The sequence below is a fragment of the Marmota marmota genome, unplaced genomic scaffold (genome assembly GCF_001458135.2).
Source record: "Marmota marmota marmota unplaced genomic scaffold, marMar, whole genome shotgun sequence".
NCBI lineage: Eukaryota > Metazoa > Chordata > Mammalia > Rodentia > Sciuridae > Marmota > Marmota marmota.
Window position 1 is genome coordinate 384416 of NW_026000075.1, and position 24944 is coordinate 409359.

At 41.7% G+C, this 24944-nt stretch overlaps 2 protein-coding genes and 1 long non-coding RNA gene across 6 annotated transcripts in view; 2 read left to right on the forward strand and 1 right to left on the reverse strand.

The window, feature by feature from the left end:
• Positions 1-743, forward strand: part of Mcf2l2 (MCF.2 cell line derived transforming sequence-like 2) — a 255029-nt gene extending 254286 nt beyond the window's left edge. The window contains exon 32 of the mRNA XM_048814212.1: positions 46-743. The gene's annotated coding sequence lies outside the window, so the exon portion shown is untranslated. The remainder of the gene's footprint in view (positions 1-45) is intronic.
• Positions 744-3422: 2679 nt separating this feature from the next.
• LOC125620046 lies at positions 3423-13243 on the reverse strand. Its single transcript, XR_007351625.1, has 2 exons — positions 13014-13243; positions 3423-4077 (listed from the first exon to the last, which is right to left on the reverse strand). It is a non-coding gene; the product is annotated as an uncharacterized LOC125620046 (long non-coding RNA).
• Lamp3 (lysosomal associated membrane protein 3) overlaps positions 9078-24944 on the forward strand; it is a 38848-nt gene continuing 22981 nt past the window's right edge. For 3 of the 4 annotated variants that reach the window (XM_048814218.1, XM_048814217.1, XM_048814216.1), the window contains exons 1-3: positions 9161-9444; positions 15873-16576; positions 18213-18341. In XM_048814218.1, the coding sequence (XP_048670175.1) occupies positions 9396-9444; positions 15873-16576; positions 18213-18341 (882 nt within the window). In that variant the 5' untranslated portion in view covers positions 9161-9395. Of the gene's footprint in view, positions 9445-15872; positions 16577-18212; positions 18342-24944 lie in introns of all 4 variants that reach the window. The other variant, XM_048814220.1, reaches the window with a different exon arrangement.

Here is a 24944-nt window from a genome sequence, read left to right on the forward strand (position 1 = left end):
GGCGGACGAACCGCCGCACGGCGCCTTCCAGGCAGGAAAAGCAGCCTGCGGGCCTCGGCTCCCCGGGTCTGCAGCCGGGGGAGGGGAGCCCAAGGCGGAGCGCCCCAAGGGTCCCAGCTCGGGGGCCCGGGAACTGTGTGTGGCTGCACGCGCCTCCACGGGCGCGGGGAGCCCACAGCTTACGCCGCCAGGACTCACGAAGGGCTGCTCAATTTTTGGCGATTTTGACCTTTGGGGCAATAAGTCTTTGCTGTGGGGGCTGTTCTGTGGGCTGTGGGATGTTTAGCAGCATCCTGGGCCTCTAGAAGCTACAGGTCAGTAACACGCCCCTACACCCTCCCATCCCCAAATTGGGACAATCAAAGATTCCTTCAGATATTGCAAGATTTCTCGGGAATGGGAGTGGAATTAGAGCCTTGGAGTCTGAGCGCGAGCGCAGGCCGGGATGAGCACCTGGAAGCTGCTGCGCCTCCCCATCCCCCAAGAGAACTTCCGTGTGTGTGTGTGTGTGTGTGTGTGTGTGTGTGTTTATGTGTGTTCATTCCAAGGTTGTTCAGTTTCAAAGAGGGTTGGTTCCAAGTTTACTTCTGAAGTATTTACGACAGATGTATTAGTTTTTTAATACATGTTATTCATTTTCAATTATTTTTTAGTCTCATTAGTAACATTTCATTCATTTTTAGCTTTTTAATTACTTAATTTTATACTTGTAGTTACCTGTGAATAATCATTTATTTTACTTTCAAGATTTTTTTAATTATTCATTTTCAGTTATGTTTTATTTTTATTAATAGTTATTTTGTTTTGAGTTGTAGGTTTTAAATTAATTAGCTTATAATTATCTATTTTCATTGCCTGTATTTACAGTGTTTAGTATCTGAGTTGCTTTCTACTTTTAGTTATTGGAATTTTGAATTATTTATTTTCACAGTCAATTGGCTAACTGAAACTCATTGAGAGCTTTTGAATTACTGTAGTCATTTATTTTCAGAGTGCAATGCTCTTAGTCACTGTAGGACTTTTTCTGAGTTATTTAGTTTTCCAGGGTTTCTTCAGTTATTTTTTTTGTGAGATGTTTATTTTTACATTCACTTATTTTTATTTATTGTGTGAGTTATTTCATTTTTAAAATTTTATTTTCAAAATTATTTAAATTTTAAACATATTAAATTTTTTCAAAGTTTTTAATATATTTAGTTTTTAAATTATTTCCAGAGCAACTTATTCTCAGTCACTTTTTTTTCAGTTATGCCTTCACCACTTAAATTTTTGTCTTTTTTCTTTCTTAATTCATTCAGATTTATTTTCCAAGTTATTTAGGTTTAGAATTTAGTGTATCAGTTCAATTAAGAAATGTTATATTAGTTATTTTAACAGAGAAAATATAATATAAAGAATTGTTAACCAGCTGTTGGAGATTCAAAATATAAGAAGAAATGATACTGAGATATCATGGAAACTGAGAGCTGAGAGAACAAAGGTCAGAGGTTGGAATTATCAAAATCCAGGAGTGTAGAGGTAACCCCATGGCTAGGGCTTGTCCCCTGAGGAGCAGTTGCTGCTCAAGATACAGATGGCCCAGGAACTTGGGAGCTAGATGCAGAACTCTGAGAAGCAGGTGCTGGTGTCTCTAAAATGGCACGATGGGCTAGTTATGGGATTTTTAAGGAAAATGTCCAACTGGATCACTGGTGCTGCTGAAGCACGCTGTGGCACTCTGGGTAGAGATGCTGCTAGGGGCCAGCAGGCAGGCAGGATGCTGAAGAGGCACATCCCCTTCCCCTCCTCCAGTCTCCAAAGCAGAGAGTAGAAGGGTGGGCTGGAAGCTGGGAAGTCCAGTGTACAACCAGCAATCTTAGCTTTGCAGTTACTTAGTTTTAGAGTACTTTTGAATTTAGTTTGTTTTGGAATCGTTAGGGATTATTTGGTTTTAAGTTTTCCCTAGACATGGGATCTAGCTGAGTCTCCGGTCCCCTGACTGTTTCTGGAATGGAGTGAGCCAATGAGAGCAGCCTCTCCTGTGAGTCTCAAGGAAATCACTTTAGATATCAAAAAAAAAAAAATCATTTATCTCACTTTATTCATAAGGAAGCCCTTTAGGTGGCCAAAAAAGTAGAGACTGAGGGACAGGCTGTAAGGGAGAGGCTCATCCCTCTTTGAAACTTTTCAGAAAGTGAAACTGTGTTGTGGGTCTACCTTCTCCCACCCCCCTTTCCTAACAATAAAGTATCTTTCTTGATAATGTGTGTTTCAATTTTGTAGACTATTTACACAATAAAAGTTCTTCCCAAACCCATAATCTTATAATCTTAGATTCTTTTATCGGCATCATTTTCAAACCACATTGTTTCATCTTGACCATAAAAATATATAGTATGTTATTCAATTGATTCAACACCTGCTCTCAGAGTACTTCTGTCCTAAGGGAAATTCAAGAACCAAGTGAGCCCAGGGAAATGTAAAGATGAGTGAGAAATCATCCATCAAGTGGGGAAGACAAATGTAGAAAAAGATAAGCACAATCACAGTGTGACAGATACTCTGGGGGCAGCAACACTGTCACGGACTCTTCTGATGTGGTTAGGGAAGGGGTGATATCTGAGCTAGGTCTAAAGGAGCCAAAGCTTTCTTTAGGTAGAGAAGGAGGAGGAGACCTTGGGCTGAGGGAATAGCACATGCTCAGGCACAGAGACATACAGGAGCCCTGCATGGCAGGGATGACAAGTTGCTAAGGGCCCCTGGGCCACAAGAGTCAGAAAGGCTCTTAACATTAGGGCTGGCCCTGGCACTCAGCAGATCCTGCCTCCTATCATCCTCACTGCTCACCAACAGAGAGTGGGAAGCAACTTCAGGAGTCCTCTACTCTTCCTGCTCTTCTTGATCCCATCACAGTTACATTCCTGGGAATCCTCCCTCCTCACTGGCTTTAGTGTTTTCCCACCGCCATTTTCACTTGTCTATTAGTGGTGAGTCCCTTCCTCCTTCACCTCCTCATCCCAGGTTCTTACACATCTGTAGGAAAAGAGGAAGGTTGAGACCAGCCACCTGTGAGGTGGTGATGATGTCAGTTGCAAAGGAGGTGAGGGAAGAGGGGACAAAGGAAACCTACTGTGAGAATCTGTTAGGGTAGGGCAGGCTCTGAGCATGACCACTTATAACTTCCTCCAGCTACTTTGGACAACTGCAACCATAGAAAGGGTAGAAAGGCTGCAGGGATGTGGTTCTCGAAGGGGGAACCTATTTAAATCCAACCTAGCTTGTGAATCTTATGAATTCAACAGTGTTGTAGCTCGGTGGTAGGGCACTTGCCTAGTATTTGTGAGGCTCTGTATTCAATTCTCAGCACTGCACATAAATAAATAAATAAGTATAAATAAAGGTCCATCAACAACTAAAAAACATATTTAAAAAAAAAACGAATATTGAAAGCACACAGAGTCCTTTACCATGTGAACAACAGTAAACATGACTACCAAGTCAGAAGAAAGTGTAGTCCTGCCTAATGGATGATGGTGTATTTTCAAACTTCTTGTAAAACATATCTATACATTCAGTCTCAAATGCATGTGTATGTATATCTCAGCAGACTTCTCTGCTTATCTTGTCAATCATGATATACCCAATTCTCTATGAGAATATGCCAGAACTTCAACTACTTTTGTATCTTAGCTGAACACAAGAATCTTCAGGATGCTGACCATGTGCCTCAGGAAACACCACTTAGGTGGTCTCAGACATGTTTGATCATTGAATAGCCAGCTGCTCACTACAGAAACTCAGCCCAAGGCATGTTCAGTACTTTGGGCCTGAGTCCACACCTGCCATACGAAAATGTCCACACTTGATGGTGCTGGCAGGGGACAAGTGCCCTATCTTCCCAGAAGGAGTCTCTCTGCAGATATTATGCCACAGAGAGGTGACCAGAGGAGTCTTTCTAGTACCAGGAATTGCTGGATGTCCTCAAGTGCTGCCCCCAGTGCCCCAGGACTGTCCACTCTGATCTTCTACTCCAGCCTCCTTGTCAAAGCCCAGGCTGCTGCTCTGTTGGGCTCCAGGAATCACAGAGCTCATGGTGGGCTGCAGGGGACACAGAAATAGGGGAATAATCCTTGTGAAGCCATCTCAGGTATCAATAGATCTCCAGTGGACACTACAATCTCTACTAAGGGCCTGGCCACACTATTAACTCAGGAAGTAGTTGTGAACTTTTAGGCTCATTAAAAACAGGGTGGTAATGCAAAATAATAATAATAATAATAATAATAATAATAAAGCTCATGTAAAAATAAATAAATAAAAATTTAAAAAAAAAAACAGGGTGGAGAAACAAAGGGTATGTTTTCCGTGAATTAAATGTGTGTTCTCTTCCCATTTGAGTAAATGGAAAGGAATCCAAAACCACCAGATGAAACCCCTCAGGCCTCTTTTAGAGTTGTTCAAATCCCCCATGCCTTTAAAATGTGGCCCACTAGAGGGACTTGGATTTCAATGTGTTGCCGAGGGTTGAGAATGCTGTGGCCACAGATTATAATGGCCTGGCTGAAGCAGCTAAATTCATAAAATCTAAAGGGGTTCTGAGTCTGTACTAAATACCAGCCATGCATTATGCAATGTTAGAGTTAGAAAGTCAAAGATCCTCTATCCCAGCATTGCTACAGTATATTTTACAGAATATGCAGAAGTATTCAATGAGTTAATCCATTTTCTGCTAGGCAGAAAAAAAGTTTTTAATAATCTAATAGTAAAAACCTTTTTAAAGCACATTTTATTCCTCTCTTGGTAGATGTCAATTAATATATTCAAGAATCTGAGAGCTCTTACAGGAAGGAAGTCTGTACACTTTACCCAAACTTATTTGATCATGGAACCCCTTTTTCTTTTGTGAAATGTAATATCCCATGTATATTAGTAAGGGGAAAGGCTAAACTTATAACAAAGAGATACAATAAGATATGATGACTTAAAAGAATATTTTCTGAGAAAGACTTGGGGGGATTCCACCAGTATGTGGAGAGAGAGAGGACAATCAACAGGAAGACCTAAAGCTAGAGTGGAGCAGACACTGAGAAAACATTTGAGCAAACAAATGCACACATACACACCAAACATATCACTTGAAGTGCACCCAGTGTACTTGGGGTAACCATAGCAACAACAAGCCCAAGGATCTGTACAAAAGAAGACTAAGACAAATAGTAATTGTAAGAATTAAGACTAAAAGCTCCCCCCTCCTTATTTATTTTATCTTTAAATAAAGATAATGACTATTTAGCTTAAAAATTATGACAATATGTTATAGTTTCTGATTTATGACCAATTAAAATGGATGAGAACAACAGAACAAAGACCAGGAGGGAAGAAATTGAAATACTGTATTGTAAGTCCCTTATGTGTATAGCAGCACAATAACACTTGAAGGTTCACTGTGATATTATAAATTCTGTAAACTTTAAAGCAAACATGATGGAGTCACACAAATAAGCCAACAAGTGAGATAAAACAGAATTTAATAAACATATCCAAGAGCTGATAATGAAAGAGGAAATGTGAAACTAAGAACAGAAAAGTAGAAACTACTTACCAAGATATTAAACATTCTCGTATCAATAATGAAGTAGTCTAAACATCTCGATTAAAAAAGAATGATTTGGCCAGGTGTGGTGGTGAAATTCCTGGCTGGGGAGACTGAGGCAAGAGGATCACAAGTTCAAAGCTAGCCTCAGCAAAAGTGAGGTGCTAAGCAACTCAGTGAGACTCTGTCTTCAAATAAAATACAAAATAGGGCTGAGGATGTGGCTCAGTGGTACAGCACCCCTGAGTTCAATCCCCAGTACCAAAAAAACAAAAAAGAATGATTGTCGAACTGGATATTAAAAACAAAATTTAAAAAGCCATTCTAAGTATAAAGTTATAAATAGATTAAAAGCAAAAGGATAGAAAAGGTTATACCATGCTAATGCTAACCAGAAGAAAGCCAAAACGACTATGTTAACACAAAACAGTCTCAGAACAAAGATGTTTTTTTTTTAAAAAAAAAAAAGTCACTTCAAAATGACACAATGACCATCCCACCAAGAAGACCTAATAATGTTGGCTGTTTGTGTGTCAATAATAGAGCCTCAGGACAAATAAATCAAAAACAGAATTGCAAGGAGAAATAGAAAAACACAATTATATTCAACTATTTCGGTTCTTGTCTTGCAAAATTGATAAAACAAGTAGAAAATCAGTGAGAATACAAATTATAATTGACCAATTTAACCTAATGAACATCAACAGAACACTGGATTCAATAATAGATTGGACATGTCCTTCCCAAGTGCACTAGAAACATTCTACAAGACATCCCGTTGTGATAGGATGAGCTGTGTCCTTCCCCTTCACCACCAAATGCATCTGCGGAAACCTTAACCTCAGTACCTCAGAATGTGATTGTATTTGGAGATAGGGTCTTTAAGAGGTTATCAGGGTGGACATTAATTCAATATGACTGATATCATTATAAGCAAAGGAGATTAGGGCATAGGCATGCACAGAGAAATGACCACAGAAGACACAGAGGAGAGAGCCCTTAAAGGAATGAACCCTACTAATACCTTAATTTCAGTTATCTCTGTTATCTAAGTCCCCTAGCCTGTGGTACTTTTGTTGTGGAACTTCTCACAAAAACCATGGTCAGAAAAATGTGTCTCCATAAATTTGTAAAACTTAAATCCTGTATTTCCAATCATGAAATTAAATTAGAAATCAGTAAAGAAAGATCTTGAAAATTCCCAGAATTGTTTGGAAATGAACCTACTCTATTTTAAATAACTGTAAGCTGAAAATATCAGAAAGAAAATAAGGAAGTATTTCTAACTAAGTAAAAATGGAAAGATATCAGAATTTGTGGGATCCAGATATAGAAGTAATTTGAGGGGAATTTATAGTAGTACACATTTATTAGAGAAGAAGAAAAATCTCAAACCAGTGACCTCAACTTCCAACTTCAAAAACAATTAAAAGAAAAACAAACAAAATGCAAATTAAGTAGAAGAAAGAAAATAATAAAGACCAAATGGAAATCAATTAAATAGAAAACAGAAGAACAATAACAAAACTATATTTTGATTCTTTGAAAACATGAATAAGATTGATAGACATCTAGTTAGACTGATCAGAGAAAAAAGAGAAAATGCAAATAATCAATATTAGTAATAAAAGAGGTGACCTCACTTCATATGCTACAAATATAAGACTAATCAAGGAATATGATAGTTTTTTGCTAATAAAACAACACTTAGTTAAAAGAAAAAATTCTTTAAAATAATAAATCACTTGATATTGTGATAAGAAACACATATTTTACTTCTGTCCTCGGTTCCTTACAGATCTCCTAAACCCTTGTTAATAGGGTTGCTAGGAGAAATTTTATTCTAGTACTTGGTCTTTGATCCCAGTTGCTGACACAGAGCTCCTAAAACTGTTGTATTCGTTTCTTACAAAAGGAGAACAATTTTCAGAATTTGAAATATGCCTTCACAGGTCCCTGCAATCCAGCAAATATTTTGCCTGTTAATGGACAGTGGGGATGATCTATAACCTGGCTTCAACCACTTCTGAAACTCCAGCTGTGACATCTCATCTTTAATCAAAGGCAGGAGCCCTGAAGAAACAGGCCAAGTCTCTGATCCTCTAAGTGCCTGCTCAGGAGCCTGGTTCTAGACATCCTCCAGGAAATATCAGCTGAACTAATGTCTCAAAGCCACCCAGCCCTTACCAAGTGTCAGGCCAACACTTGCTCCCAAATGCACCTGCCTATTTCAAAGCCTTCAGGGAAGAAAGACTAAACTCCTGTCTGGCTTCTTCAGTCTCTCCAATGTGGCACCATCTTGATCCTATTCTCCACTGCTCCCCAGTACCCTCCAGTACCTTCCAGTCAAACCTGTCACCACTCCTGAGATTTTCCCCCTGTTGATCAGCAGAAGACAAAGACTTCAGGCCACATAAGCCATTAGTAAATTCTTAATCTGTTGTGTGATGTTGGGTGGTTTAGTTACCATATTAGTAAAACAGAGATTTTAAAAATTTACCATGTAGAGCTGCCTTATGCATTACAGAGTGTCAAACAAAACACCTCTTAAAATCCTAGCTTAAAGATCCTAGCTTCTCAATCCTGGATGCATAGCCCAGCTTCTTCGTTTATTACCTTGACCTCTCTGTGCTCAGCTTCCCCATCTGAAAAATGGGAAGGCAATTATAAAAACTGCCCACACCCAGGAACCATGAGGCTTAAATGGAATAAGGAGAGTACCTGGCACACAACATCTACTAAATTATTGTCTGTGGAATGAATTGACTAGAAGATCAGAAAGCAGGTAGTTGCTAAAATTAGGCACATTTTACCATAAAAATTCCATTTTGGAACACACTGTAAGCTTTGGTAAGTTTGCTTGATTAGGGTGTTTAGGACAAAATAGTAAGATAATTGTAGCTAAAATTGTTTTTCAGAAAATGATCTGAAACTGTGTGCTAAAAGCCACAGACCCACTCATGGGGTGGGGAGGTACCCTAATACACGGCCTACATTTATTCCTCACTCAGACTCACAGCCTTGAGACAGACCATCACTGTTTTGTCTAATTACCAGAGGAAGGAGAAAAACTGGAAAAAAAGTTGCCTTTCAAAGATATTGCGTATTTTCTGTGTTCCAGGAATTCAGGTTCTGTAAAAACCACTTGGGTGTAGGCATTACTATTCCAATCATAGCTGAGGTCAAAGAGGTTACCCAAGGTCATTCAGCTGAAGAATTGGCAGGGTCAAGTTCCTATACCCCAAGATCCCAAAGTGAGGCCTCCTTGGGCATCAAAATGAGCTGCTCAGAGGCACAGGAGCAGAGCACTCCGCCCTGGTGTTGTAAGTGTCCCTCTCAGCCTTGATTCGGTGACTGGTTTTCTCTCAACTGGCAAGGATCTCGGGATTTATAGAAATTTACCGAAGCCATCAGAGAAAGAGGACACCCAAGTTGTCAGAGACCCTCTACCTCCTACAGAGAAAAGATCCCAATGCCCTTCACCTTGGCCGGCCCCCTCCCACATCCCCACCCACGTCCCCACCCCTCACCAAAGCTCCAGGCAGAGAGGAAGGCGCCTGCTCTCCCACAAAGGGCACTTGTGGTTTCCCTCCTTGCGCAGCATACGGCTTGGGCGGGTCTTTCAGCTCCTTCTCATAACGTAAGTGACTTTAGTTTCTCTGCCACAAGTGAATGTGGGGCAAGGAGCTGAAACTTCCTAGGCGTTCCAGGGACTTGCCCTGGAATTAGCCCTGTGCCCACGGTTCAGACATTCCCAGCTGTGCCCAGCGGATCCCCGAGCAGCAGAGCCTTCGCGCCCGGTGTTCGCCCTCACTGGCCAGCCATGCCCCGGCAACTCTCTGCAGTGGTGGTGCTCTCCGTGTCCCTGGCTGGTGAGTGACACACACGGCTTTCCGTGGTGGCCTTTGCCATATCTGATTTTTTAAACCTAAATTCATTCTGATGCCCCTAACCAAGCAGAGACAGGTCAGACTGTAGATATGGCTTCTGCCTGTAGGTGTTTAGATCAAGGACGTCTCCAACCTTCAGTTTTTCCAAGGGTTTTCACAATTTGGACGTGTTGCCTGGGCATTAGGCAGAGTAGGCATCAACTCCAGAGCACAGCCTCTCTGTTGCTTGAACATGGGTTGTGGGCTTGAACATGGGTTATGGGCATCTTATCAAGGGCATCCGTAGAAATCACTTAGATTCAGGAGAGGAAGAATTGAGCCAGAGCTCAGAAATGGGGCTCTCATTTTGTTATCTGTTTAAAGAAGTCATCTGTTCCTTTTCCTGTTTTTCTTAAATAACAGTGCTATGTTTATATTATATAAACAGTGAACTGTCAAGATGCATCTCATGTGGTCTAACAATCGCTCTGCTTAAGAAAGGTGTAAACCCAGTGTCAAAGATTTTTTTAAAGAATATAGTACCATTGGGGCTGGGACTGTAGCTCAGTAGTAGAGTGCTTGCCTAGCATGTGTGAGGCACTGGGTTCGATCCTCAGCACCACATAAAAACAAATAAAGGCATTATGTCCATGTACACCTAAAAAAACAAATTAAATATATATATAAATATATATACTAAATATACTAAATATATAAATATTATATATATATATATATATATATATATATATATATATATATATACTGCCATTGCACTTTGGCTCAGAGAGGCCAAATGGGATGATAAATGTGTAATTATTATTTGATGTCCTGAGTCCCTGCTTTCACCAAAGCACTTTCTTCCCAGGACATGGAGTCCTCTTAGGTGCTGTGGTTCTGTTCCTGGTATCAAATTTGCCTGTCAATTCCCAGTTTCCCACCTAGAACCACTGAACGTAGCATATGAGAGAACTAACTCTGTCCACACTGCCCTGTTGGCATGCTCAAGTGCAAGACACAGTGGTCCCTGGTGCCCCATGAATATTACGAATATCTTGAAACTGTGCGAGGGTCATGCCAGCTCCTGTGATGCAGGCTGTTTTCCTTTGTGCCGTGCTTTGAGAATTATACTTTTGTGTTCTTTGGGATATAGAAAAAAAAATAACTTGGGCTGGGGTGTAGCTGAGTGGTACAGCTCTCACCTAGCACTGGTGAGGCCTTAGGTTCCATCCCCAGTACCATGGACAGAAAGGAAGTAAGGAAGAGAAAAAGAAAAAAAAAATGATCACTACAGGCTAATACAAAAGCAAACACACTCTACCTGGCCCCTGTAATGACGTGTATGAGCGCCAACTGAATGACTGACAGATGCAGGCACACAGTGAGTGTGGCCAAGTGCCAACTAGGCAAGTGAGGGCAAATGCCCTTTCCTTTCTGAGCTGTAATTCTCAGTGTGAAGGGATGAAAGAAGTGTGAGGATCTTCCTCAGGGGTGAGCCATGAGCCACATCTGGCCATGGGGCAGGTCAGTGCCCCAGGATTCAACCCTTATCAGCAGGGAGGCCTTGTTTCTATAAACAGACCTTTCAGCTATTTAGTTTCCTCACTGAAAAGTGGGGAAAATAGTGTCTTCTCCCAGGAGTTCTGGGAGGACAACATGAGAGCAAGCCAGTAAAACAATTGTGAAAGTGCTTTGCTTGACTGGGTCGGTCCCCTTCCTGTATTTTTCTCCCCATGTCCCTCTCTCCAGTCATCTTTGCAACCCCCCTCCCCCAGCACAGGGCTTATGGGCACAGAGTGACCGCTACTTCATGGTACTTTCTGTAGGCCAGTATTGTTGTGAGCTCTTTAAACCTTATAACAGGGTCTCACTAGGTTGTAAGTACTGGTAACATCTCCATTTTGCTAATCAGAAAGCAGAAGCACAAAATGATTTAAAATTTTGCTAATGGTCACAAAGTACAGATTTGAGCTTTGAACCATAGCCATGCTCATAGCAGATAAGCTAAGGGCTCCATATGTGCATCTACTTGCCTATATTAATTCATCTAGTTTCATTAAGAACTCTGAAAAGTAGGTGTTGTTCTCTTCCCCAGTTTACAGATAAGGATCCTAAGATAGGGGCAGGCTAAGTAATTGTTCATGGACTCCCTGTTAGTAAGTGGCAGCCCTGAGATTGCCGTCCATGAAGTCTGGCTTTGGGATTCATGCCCTGAACTACTGCACTACCCAACCATATGTGCAGAGGCTCAAGAGATACTTGTTGCTGGGCAAGGTGGCACACACCTGTAATCCCAGAGGCTTAGGAGATGAGACAGGAGGATCACAAGTTCAAAGTCAGCCTCAGCAACCTAGCGAGACCCTGTTCAAAATAAAAAGATCTGGGGATGTGGCTAAGTGATTAAGCCCCTCTGGGTTTAATCTCTGGTACCAAAAAAAAAAAAAAAAAAATTGTTGAATTGGAGATTAGCTAAACTATTAGACATCTTGCTAGGAAAGATATAGCTCCTAGGTAAACTAGATGAGTAATCTTTATCTAAAACTTTTGTTTCCCTGGCCTCAAATTCCTGCTTCAGAAAACGAGAAGATTTAAATTAGTATCTGTTAAGTTTAGGTTCACCTATATAAAACCAACAAGCCCAAAATGACAATGGATGAAACAGATAGATTATTGTTTGTAACTCTCTCCTGTGAAAACAAATCAGAGGAATTCAGACCTGTTCTAGCATAGGGGCTCATCTTCAGGTACCCACCGTCTTGTGTGACTTTCACCTTCAAGGTCTCCTGGTGGTTCTGGATGTGTGCTAGAGCTCCAGCCAACAAGTTACAGGATTGTTGAAAGGAAAAAAGATGGGCAACAGAGAGGCAGGCCACCCAGGTGACTGAGGTCCCTTCAACCAGCCTTCCTGGAAGGCCCACATAACCCTGTTGCTTCTATTGCCTTGGCTAACACTTGATCATGTCCCCACTCAGAAGGGAGAGTTGGATGAAGGGCTTTTTACTCCAGGAAACAAGTGTTCAGATTAAACTCAGCATTCTGTTCCTAAGGAACAGAGGAAGACAAGATTTTGAAATAGTCAGCCAGCAGTCTCCACCCTTCTGTTCTAGGGCATGACCGTCTCTGCTATAGCTGCCCCAGGAAGTACCAAGCAAGGTGCTGGGGTCAGGTGCTAAAATCTGGTTCCCTGCTCCTGTACTTGGGGTCAGGACTCCAATTACCCCCCGACTCTGCTCCTCAGAGGCCTGCAGACAAAATGTGTCCTCCAAGGCCTGTTCCTGCTGACTATCCCTGCTTCCCCAGGCTCTCTTCCTGTCCCCCCAATATCCCAGGCCTCCAAGCCTCACGGCACAGCACATCTCCTCTTCCTGTCTGGAGTACCTTCTATCTTGTCTGCCCAAAGAATTTCACCCTATACTCCCCTGGCCCCCTGGGACTGTTTCAATAATAACACTTGTCACCCTGAGGAGTATAAACGATCTGCATCTGCCTCACAAGGCTTTGAGCCTCCAAGAACAAAGACCCAGCCCCAGTGCTGGGCATGGAGCCTACCTTCAGAGGAGGGCTCTACATACCTGTTTAGTTGAGTGTGGCAGGAAACCAACCAAAGTCTGTCTGGAAAGGACCTGTGGGGTGGGGGGGCTGGGGGGACTAAAGAAGTGGTCATCCTGAGCCCCTGTGTGGCCACTGACTTTCCCAGGGACTGGGCAATGACTCAGCTCTCAGCTCTTCCTGCTGGTTGTAGGGGAACTAAAACCTTCTCACACCTCTTCCTGTTAACAGTCTCTTAGAAGAGTCAGAGCAATGGATCTAGGCCCTGGGGTATTCGTTTGCTGGGCCTCCTGAATCCTGGACAGCAAATTCTGGGGTGGGAGTGGAGGTGGGGGTTGGCAGATTAGCATGTGAACTCCAATGCTATGTTCTTTTGAGTAGAGGGAGGGTCAAGACAGATTCTGAGCTATGCCCTGCCCTCCATCCTGTCCCCTGCCCTCTTTTTGGGCAGACAGAGCAGTGACCTTGACCTTTACTAAATCTCTAGGGGGTGAGGTTCCCATTTGAAAAGTATGCCCACTTTCAAAGACCTGAGGACTTCCTAGAGGCCCTACCTCCTGAAGTTTTCACCACCATTTCAACTTGTGAACTTTTGAAGGTTTCACCAAGAACCACCATTATGAGAAGCTGGTAAATTAGGGTCACTGCAAAGGACCTCTCTCCTGTGATTTTGTCTCTGCATTCCCCAGTCTTCCCAGCCACACACTATACCTTCACACTTCCCCAAATCCAAATACAGGCTTTGATTCAGATGTACAAGAACTTGAGTCTCACCTCCAACATTGACAAGTTGTACAATTACAATCAAGTTGATGAAATTTTGTAACCCAAGTTTCTGCTTTTGAAAAATGGATAAAGATAGTTTCTACCATAGGATTTTTAAGAAGAGTTCATTAAAAAAACAAAAACAACAACAACAACAAAAAAAAAAACCTTTGATCTGAGGCCTCCAAGTAGTAAATGTCTTGTAATTTGGTAATTTATTGTTATTTATTAATAAGAGGAAAGTAACCACTTAGAAATGTATTGAATGGAAAGAGATAAAAGGGTGTTTATGGATCATTTTTATTATATATGATTATTAGGACTTTATAAATACCAATGTAGAACCTTCTCCTTTCCCTTTCCACATGCTTTCCTAAGTCTCAGCCCAGCATCTGGAAACAATGGCTCCAATGAGTGTCTGAATGAATACAATGAAACCACAGAATTGGAGGACAGAACTCTCTCCCAGTGTAACTGATCAGACTCCCAAGGACATTTTTTTTTAAAACCTGAGATTAAACCCAGGAGCACTTAACCACATGAGCCACATCCCCATTCCCACCCCTCCCCACTCTTTTTTTTAGAGAAAGGAACTCATTAAGTTGCTCAGGGTCTCCCCAAGTTGCTGAGGCTGGCTTTGAACCTGCAATCTTCCTGCCTCAGCCTCACAAGTTTCTGGGACTACAGGTGTGTACCACCACACCCGGTTCCCAAGGTTCCCAAGGTCATTTTGAGCCTGTGCTTTGCATACTTTTCTGGATTGTTATATGCCTAGAGAAAGCAAAGATAGAACCTCTCTAGTTGAAAGAAAGCCAGAGCTCTTTCATGCTGAAGGACACCCCCAGAAAGAACTGTGACTATAGTAGACACCATATATGTTCTCAGTAGTCTTGAAGGCTTTCACTAAAACCAACTCACTTGAGCCTTATGATAGCCCTAGACCTATAAGGCTATCATCCTCATTTATCCATTGGGTCATTTATTCATTCAGCTCAGATTTACTGAACACTTTCTACACACAGGCACTGGTGGTGAAATTATACACATAAGTTCCCACCTTTGGTGACTTTTAGTCTAGTAAGACATGTGCAAACATTAATAAACCAATAAATACATGTTTTTTCAGGGCTGAAATTCTGCTTGTACCCACTGGCCAGGCAGATCACTAGTCTTAATTCCAATACCATCTGTGGAAATAATTACAAATTGTAATTCGTACAGTGAAAACAATGAATATAATGTTGAGATGGAGAATCATGGGGGTTGGGACCTGTTTTACATAGGACAGGGAATACCATCTGAGGAGCTGTCACGAAGGACAGGCCTCCTAAAGAGTCAGAGCAATCACACCTTAATTTTCCTTTTTGGCTGAGAAAGACTGGGCCATACAAAAGTTTAAGAAAAACGACAGGAATTGGTTTATATTTAGAAAACTTATGATTGGCAAGATAAAAGTTGAAGGGGATTATATTGTGAAGAAATGAGTCTCCCATCATTAGGGGAAATTAAGCATAGATCAGATGAACATAGAGCAAAGATTCATAGGTTTAATTCATGCATCAGATTAGAGTTTGGACTCCATGACATTTAAATTCCCTTTCAAACCTGGGATTATATGATTCTATGAGAACTATAAAACTCTGGGCCGGGGTTGTGGCTCAGTGGTAGAACACTTGCCTAGCATGTGTGAGGCACTGGGTTCAATCCTCAGCACTGCATATAAATAAAATAAAGATTCATCAATGTCTAAAAAAAATTTTTTTAAAAACCCTCTGTATATTTTATTACCAATAGACATGCTGCGGGTTCCATCAGAACATCACAGCATCAGGAGCACTATTTGATGTCAACTGTCTGGTTTTACATTTAAAGGTGGGAAATGAAGAGGCGTACACACCTAGAGCTCTAGCTGAGTGTGATCACTTTAGGGTGCATGAGTGCCACATCCTGTGTACACAAAGAGGCTGCCTGCAGAGGAATGTCAGAGCTTGTAAATTTCCCTAAAATCTAAAAACATGTATATTGTCTTTTTTCTTAAAAACCAACATTAAGATGGGAATGGAAGAGGAAACTTGTAAGCAATTGATGTTTTGACACTCTTGTTTCCTAATTTGCAGTTATTTTACATGATGGCCCTCCAATAAGAGCAACAGCATTTCCAGAAAGCAGACACCATCTTCAACCCACGGAAGTAGCAACAGGACAGATCACAGCAAAGCTAACTCACCAAGGGCCTCACAAAGCAGTGGCAGCAAGATCAATGGAGGGTCACATCACCTCTCCAACAGCTGTCAAAACCTCCAACTCTGAGAACCCCAGAAACACAACGATGAAAACTCCACCTGCTACCCCAGTAACAATAAAAAGTAACCCTTCCGCCAGTCCAGTGACCTTCACCCTGGCCACACCCAACAAGTCACACCCAGTTACCGAAGCCACCATTGGCCCCACCTTGACTCGTTCAGAGTCACCCATCACACCACCAGCCCCTACAGCTGGAACCAGTACATCTGCTGTCAGCCACACAACTAGGAAGACCATCCAACCCAGTGAACAGACCACTCTCCCCAAAACTTTGTCTACAATACCTCACAAAAGCACAACCAGTCCGAAGCCTAGTCCACTCACCCATGCCCCGGGAACATCCCCAGGGTCACACAATGTCACCCAAACAATCCCACCTGCCACCATAGTTCCTGGGCCCACCCTTGTACCTCAGCCATCACCAGCCAAGACCGGAGTTTACCAAGTTCTAAATGGAAGCAGGCTCTGTATCAAAGCAGAGATGGGGATACAGCTGATTGTTCAAGAAAAGGAGTCGGTAAGTTGGGGCCATAAGATTATAATGCCACCTTTAAAATCTGTGAGTGGAATTTGCCTTGCTAGGAATGCACAATCCCCTGCATCTGGTCCTTAAATGAAATATATAACCATGAGCTCATTTTTCTCCAAGGTGTTCCTTTAAAAGGCAAATATGTTTTAGAGAACATACAAAAATAGAAGGCTGGGGTTGTGGCTCAGTGTTAGAGCACTCGCCTAACATGTGTGAGGCCCTGGGTTCAATCCTCAGCACCACATAAAAAATAAATAAAATAAAATAAAGTTATCATGTCCATCTATAACTAAAAAATAAATATTTTTTAAAAATAGAGAGGAAGGCACACAATGAGAACTTCAATACACATACTCTGACTTCTAGCTAACTCAGCATTGTAGGGAGTGGTGAGTGGGGTGCTGGCCACACCCCTCTGCCTGACTTTCCCTCAGCCTCTTACCAGAGACATGAGACATTTGAATCAGACACTCTCCACAGTTCTGGCCACCATGATATTAATATGAAAATCCAGATTAACAAAAAGATTGGGTCCAGCACGGTGGCATATGCCTGTAATCCCAGTGGCTCTGGAGGCATAGGCAGGAGGATTAGGATTACGGGTTCAAAGCCAGCCTCAGCAAAAGCAAGGCACTAAGCAACTCAGATCCTGTCTCTAAATAAAATACAAAAAGGACTGGGGTTGTGGCTCAGTGGTCAAGTGCCCCAGAGTCCAATCCCTGGTACCACCTCCCCCCAAAAAAGAATGGAGTGGCTGGGACTCAGTGATAAAGTGCTTACTTCGCATGTGTGAGGCACTGGGTTTGATCCTCAGCACCACATAAAAATAAATAAAGATACTGTGTGTTCATCTACAAATAAATAGATATTTTTTTAAAAAGAATGGAGAGAAGGGTTAAAATTAATTGATGTATAAAGAAATCAGAGAATGATTCTTTTGTACAGTTAAGTAAATTCACAGTATTCTTAATTTATGGACTTAACTCTTTTATAACTATGTGTAGATTTTTTTAAATATCTGATCATTCAGCAAAATTATTTAGCATCTACTCTCTATATAGAAATCTTTATAAGATGGGTTATAACAATTTGTTTTTTGTTAAATACATTATGGTCATTTAAACCAACCCTGCATGTACAGGATTCAGATTTTTTTCAAAGAAAGAAGTTGTTAATTTTTGGTTTAGTATATTAAAATAAACTGTCATTGCTACAAAAATAAATAAAGAAAGAAATCAACATAAAATAAAACCTTCCTTTTTTCATAGTTTTTATGATTTCAAAGAAAACTTCCATACCCAGATTTTCATTTGAAAACAGGAGTACCCCAGAACACAGATCCTTCATCTTTCAACTTGCTTAATTGAACAAAATTTAAATTCCACAAGTTTATCAAGAATATTTCCACCACAAGCCACCTGTCAAGGAGCTCCTGTCACAGGCAAATGCCTTCTTGAAGAAAGCTTTGGAGCATGAGTTTGGAAGGGAGAGGATGTCATCCATCTGAGGTCTTCCCAGTTCTCAAGCGAATGTCCACTTAGTTCATTTACTAGTCTGTGCTTCGACTCCCTTGCTCGAATTTTCTTCTATCTCTCATTAAGCTGATCTTTCTTATTCGGTTTAGGCTTTTTCACCTCCGAGATACTTCAACATCGACCCCAACACAACCCAAGCCTCTGGGAACTGTGGGTCCCGAAATTCCAGCCTTTTCTTGAATTTCAAGGGCGGATCTGTGAATTTCACATTTACCAAGGTAAGGTGTGGGGTTCTTCTTACCAGCTGGCCCCAGTGTGGCTTTCCCTGTTGCCCTACCCCTAGCCCTGCCCTGGGGCCTGGTGATGCAATGCTTCACCTCTGTCCAAGACTCAGCAGAAACAGACCTCAGAGCCTTTTGAGATCTTTGCTGATAAGAATGAGGAGTGTGGGGATGGAGAGGAGGGAAGTGTCGACATTGTATGTTTGCTTTCATCCCCCTTCAGCCTCCTCTGTGCAGGCCAAGACAGACTTTAATGCTTCTCAGGGGAGGCTTGGCTTTTGGGGAACCTAGCCTCCAGTGCCCCTTGCAAACCACCAAAGGAGGAAGTTGTACACACGAGGAGATCTAGAAAAATTCCCAGTGAACCCCAGATTCAACAGGATTATCCTACGTCCAAAACCAAATGTCACAATGGGTTCTTTCCAACCACAGAAGGTAAAATTACAGGATTAATCAGGTTCTGGGTTTTCCAGAACATATTCAGGAAGGGGTAGACTACAGCATAGAGTGGACAGGGCATGGGTGCTGAGGTCAAGAGAGGCAGCTGCCAATTTGACTCTGTCACATGCTCTTCTGACACTGGGCAGGTACTTTAACCTGACTAAGCTTTTATTTTATTATTTGAAAAAAAATGTGGGAAAGGAATTAGTGATCTATCAAATGCATGCCCAGCTCACAGTAAGTGGCAGAGATTGATAGCCATCAGCTGTCACAGCAGTGACTTAATTAGGCAAATGTCCTGGAAACCAGAAAATCTTATCATCCTACTCTCCAGGGAGAGATTTTCCCCAAGGTCTCTTTCAAATAGGCCAAGTAAGAGCTCAGCTCAGGCCAGTTGGGGGCCTGCTTCCTCATCTGTAAAATAGCAATAATTAGACCCACCTGATAAAAAACCCTTTTAAAGATTGTAAGTGATATATGTAAATTGTCTAGCACAGAGCTTGGCACATAAGAATTGTCAAATGACAAAATGATAAGAAATCTAGTTTAAAGATCTGAATGATCTCTCATTTATGACTCTAGATTGGCCAACACCTCATTCTATCAGAGAGAATGAGGGTTCTGGTGAGCTGAGCAGAGGAGATTAACTTTATGGACAGAAGAAGAGGGAGGAAAGCAGAAAGAGAACAACATGCAAATCAGTTATTTCAAAGTTACTTTTCTTATAAAGGTTAAAGTAGAGGGGACTTCCTCATTGTGCCACCCAAAACTAGCTTGTGTGAGGATTTGGCTACTATCTCTTTCTCTCTATCTGGATTTCTGGGAAGATCAGATAAACAACTTGGTTTTGGCTTGGTGGCCTGAAACTTCAGCATGAGTAACTCCATTGTGGTTGGGTCTGTTGAACCTGGAGCAGGAGCTCAGTCCAAACCAGTGGCCTCCTAAAAATTTTATTTAATACCCTTATTTTGTTCAATAAAGGGTGATTTGTTGATTTATTGTTGCTCTTGTTATTAACTTAATCTCCTAGGGCTTTATTCTCCTGTTGTATACTTTTCTGATTAAGGCAGACCTGCTTTGGAAAAGTCAGGGATTTCTTTTTGGTACCAAATGCTAAAGATATAGTTCTTCATCCCAGAAGACCACTTAAAGCAGAATTAATGCTCCATCTCTGGGCAACTGAAATTAAACTTTAGAGGTGTCAGGAATTTCTTTAAGACTCACCTTGAAAAAATGGTAGGGGCTGCAGACATAAGCATTTATGCTCCAGTACAGGGTTCACTTCCACCTGAACCACTGCTCAGAACAATGTGTGAAGGAATAATTGCTGAGAGGAAGGTATCCAAAACCTCCAACACTTGTCGGTGTCTCATTATGGCTGCTGCCACCAGGCCTGAGGGAGAATTGCCAATCAAAGTTTCCTTGGCTGCCTTTCAACCTCTCTTTTTGTTAAGTCCCCCTGTCTCCTGATGCTCTGACCCTGCCTTTCCAAGGCCTTCAGGCTGGACTCTGGTTAACCAAACTCCACCAGAGTGTAGAATCCCTGCCTTTCTGAAAATCCTCTGTGCTCCACATTTTCTCTCCCTGCAGAGGTATGGGCAGGAAATGAGGGCCCAGATGAAGCTAAAAGCACCAACAGGCCTCCTTCCTCCCTGCCTCACCCACCTTTTGGAAGCCACTCTCCATCTGTGGCCCCAAGGTGTTGCACTAATTGCTTTGCCGGAATCTCACTAGCCAGCCCACTTTAGTTACTGTATCCCCAGCACAGATTCCCAGGCAGTTGATTTGGTTTCAGCATAGGAGGAAGCAAAGAAGCTTCAAGAAGGTAAAATTTGGGCTGGGGTTGTGGCTTAGTGGTAGAGCACTTGCCTAGCATGTGTGGGGCACTGGGTTCAATTCTCAGTACTGCATATAAGTAAATAAAATAAAGGTCCATTGGCAACTAAAAAAAAAATTCAAAAGAAGAAGAAGAAGAAGGTAAAACTGCCTGCCAGCCTGGGAAGTTTCTGCATTTGTTTAAGAATTTGTTTCAGCCAAACAGGAACTCCAAGTTCAAGGATTGTAGAAGCTAAGCATAGAACTCAATGAATGAAGCAAGCTAATAAAAACATTTTTCCCCTTGAAACAGGTAGTCTCATGTTTTTAACTTTTAAAATGCTTTAATTAGAGATAAGAAAGATTTAATTTTCCCCTTAATCTAATAAGAAAAACGTGAAGGTAAGCATGAAATGACAAGTGACAATAGACCATGCCTCAGTAATGAGGAGACACATGGGAGGAAGAAGAAAATGTCCACGTCCCCAGAGGCAGCCACCACTCCTCAGCTCCAATCACAGTGCCAATCGCAGGGTCCATCCATTGGGGAACCTTGATCCGGAAAGGCCAGGTGTCCATTCTGAGTGGCTTCCTACTGTGCCAGTTGTTAAATATTTGACACACACTTCTTTCAAGTGGTAACAAGAGGCCAATGTTTCCAGCTCTTCTGATTGTTCAAGAAAAGGCAGAAATTCAGATCTTTAGGTAAAAAAATATTTGTTTAAGTGTTGGTAACACGTTTAAAATATTTGAACACATACTGACCAAACAAAACAAGCTAGATTTATCTTATGGACCCTGATGTTGTAACTTCTGCCCTAATAGATGTATTATATGAAATACACAGCAAGAAAGCCTTTCAGATTTTTCCAAAAGAAAAATGGGCTCTACAGTTCAATCTGTCTCTTTTCAAATGTTGCTGCTTTCTGAATTTACATTTCTCAACAGCAGCAGTGTTAACTTTTGAGGCCAGATAAATTGTCATCTTGGGGACTGTCCTGTGCTTTGTCAGAGGTTTAGCAGCATCCCCGGTCTCTACTCAGGAGGTATCAGTAATAGAACTTGACACCTAAAATGTGTCCAAGTGACAATACACCATGCCTCAGTAATGAGGAGACACACCCTACGAGGCAAAATCACCCTTGAGAACCACTGCTCTAGAGAAAAGGAGGACCTTAGAGAATGACTTTATGTTTCATTATATTATAGTAGATGTTACAAGAACCGAGTTGTAAGATACTTATGAGCAGGCCTAATGCATTGACCCATTCATCAGTAAGAATTTACCGAATATCCACTTTGTCCTATTGGAGAGGAAATGTAATTTTTTTTGCAAACCTCATAAATCTGTTCCCATAAGTTGGAGACAAAAGATAGACTAGTGAGAGGAAAACAAGGCCATTTATTAATGTGTACTGTGTACATTGCTCAGGAGAAACCTCCAGGAAAGATAACTCAAAGCCATGGCTTAGAACTCTGGCTTATAACATCTTCAACAAAGAACAATAAATTTTAGAGATGTGACAAGACAAAAAAAAAAAGCTACTTTAGGCTTTCACAGGTAGGAAACTGTGGTAAGGTAAATATATGGGGAAACTACTGGTAGATAAAGGCTAGTTAGTAAGATTGATTTTGTAGATTCTTCTGATGTGGTTCCCAGCTGATGTGGGTCTCCAGTGGTCTCCAGTGACTCACTTTCGTCCTTCTTGGTAAATAGAGAAGAAAGTGATCTCTAAAAGTTTATATCTTGCCTTTAGGGACCTGGGGGAAGGCAGAGAATTCTTCTGCACCTGCTTCTTCTTAACTGTCTTTAGCTCAAGTACACACAGAGTGGGGACCCATGGTCCAGTGAACAATGAACCAGGTATAAGGGAGAATATAAAAGAAATGAAGGCTATAGTTCCGAGTTTCAAATTATGTCTAATAATTTGCAAATTTTTTTAATTGAAATACTACTAGTGACAACAACATAAAGAAAATTATGTCCCTACACAGTGGGGACCCATGGTCCAGTGAACAATGAACCAGGTATAAGGGAGAATATAAAAGAAATACAGGCTCTAGTTCCGGGTTTCAAATTCTGTCTAATAATTTGAAAATTTTTTAATTGAAATACTACAAGTGACAACAACATAAAGAAAATCTGCTTTCTGAGGTGCCACCTAACCCTATTATTCTTCAATTAGACCTCTCATTTGCTCTGTGACCATGAACAGATTGTAAGCTGTTCTGCACCTCTTTTCCTCTTCTCTAAGAGTGGGTGGGTAAGAAAAAACAAATTTTGAAATGTTCTAAATTTAACTACAAGGGCCATAGTTGCTCAAGCCAAACCCCCCTCCCCCCCAAAAAAAGAAGCTCATTTCACAATCCTGAATGTCTATTAAAACCTTCACTCAAATCCCATCCCCACCCTCTAAGAGCCACCTCATTCTGCTTTCAGCTGCAGCCAATCCAGACCCAACCATCACTGTGCCTTATGGACTGTGCTATCCCCAAGCTTTCCCTGTTTCACATTGTCCTGCCCTCTTTATCTATAGCCAAGATATCCACCATGTGACCAGCGCACTGGTTTCATTAAAGAGGTTCTTGGCATAAAAGTTAGCTAGTGAGATCAAAATAAACACCCAGACTCAATTACCTTTTTCTATGACCAGGTCCCAGATGGCTCTCACCTCTCTGGCTCACAGCTCGAACCACCCGGTAGGGCAGCAAGGATTACTCAGGGCTAGCAGGAGAGAGAGAGAGAGAGAGAGAGAGAGAGAGAGAGAGAGAGAGAGAGAGAACGCCAGGGAGTGGCCTTTNGGAGAGAGAGAGAGAGAGAGAGAGAGAGAGAGAGAGAGAGAGAGAGAGAGAACGCCAGGGAGTGGCCTTTTATTGGGGAACAAGAAATTCAGGGGAAAATTCCATCCAATGAAGGTCGAGGGGGGCAGCACTCCAAGGTCAGGGTCAGTGATTGGCCTCAGGGTCAGTGGTCAGTCACACCCCCACACGGACAGGCTCTCGCACCAGAAGAGGGTCGGGAAAGCTCCGACACAGTTTAGCCAGAGCCCCTCACACCCAATCCGGGAGTTGCCCAATCACGTGTGAGAATGGCTTCCCACAAAGATAGGTTCGAGGTCAATAGCTTGTGCTTTTCTTTTCCAATTTTTTTAAGTTGTAGATGGACACAATACCTTTATTTTGTTTATTTATATGTGGTATATGTGGTGCTGAGGATCAAACCCAGTGCCTCATATGAGTGAGGCAAGTGCTTTAGCACTGAGCCACAACCCCAGCCCTCCAATTTTTTGTTACGAATATGTTTGTAGCTCTAGGTTCAGTGGGCACTGCTTCTATCTTAAGCCCTACTGCTGGAATTTGTGAGAGCTTATCCCTGGATCTGGACCTGGACTTTTTCTGGCTACATCTGTAACAGTTAATAAACCCTTTATTCCAGAGACCCCCTTGGTCTCAAGAGTTTTATGATAATCTCTGGGAACTGTGGGTCCCAGGGTGAATCAGGATTTAGTTTGAGGACCATGGTGGAGGTGGGCCAGGCTCACATATGTGAACCACTGGCCCGCAGTGGGTCACGAAAGATGGATTTCCCTCTGTTTCACTTTTTAGAGAACTGAAAACCTTTTCCTGTCAATGTCCCATTTGATTAGGGTAATATACCAAAAGTTGTTCAGATCTTTTAGGGTCAAGATAAACATACCTCCTCTCCCTCTTTCCCACAACTTCCTTCCTGCCCAGATAAGTTTGTTTTAAAACACCATCCTGTGCCTTGTAGAGATATACAGTCAGCACTGTGTATCTGCAGGTTCCATTTCTATGAATTTGATCAACAGCTCATGAAAATATTCTGAAGATTTTCCTCTGTGCTAAACATGTACAGACTTCTTTTTTTCTCATTATTCCCTTAAAAACAATGTAGTTTAACAACTATTTGCATAGCTTTTAAATTGCAGTAGATATTGTAAGCAATTTAGAGATGATTTCAAGTATAAGGGAGGTTGTGCAAATATTCTGTGAATATTGCACCATTTTATATAAAGGACTTGAGCATCCTTTGAGATTTTGGTGTCTAAGAGGGATTCTGGAACCAACCCTTCATGGATATAGAAGGGAGAGTGTATTTTTCTACATTCAACATTATGCATTTCTCGGTTGGGGATGTGGCTCAAGCGGTAGCGCGCTTGCCTGGCATGCGTGCCGCCCGGGTTCGATCCTCAGCACCACATACAAAGATGCTGTGTCCGCCAAAAACTAAAAAATAAATATTAAAAAATTCTCTCTCTCTCTCTCTCTCTCTCTCTCTCTCTCTCTCTCAAAAAAATAAATAAATAAAAATAAAATATATTT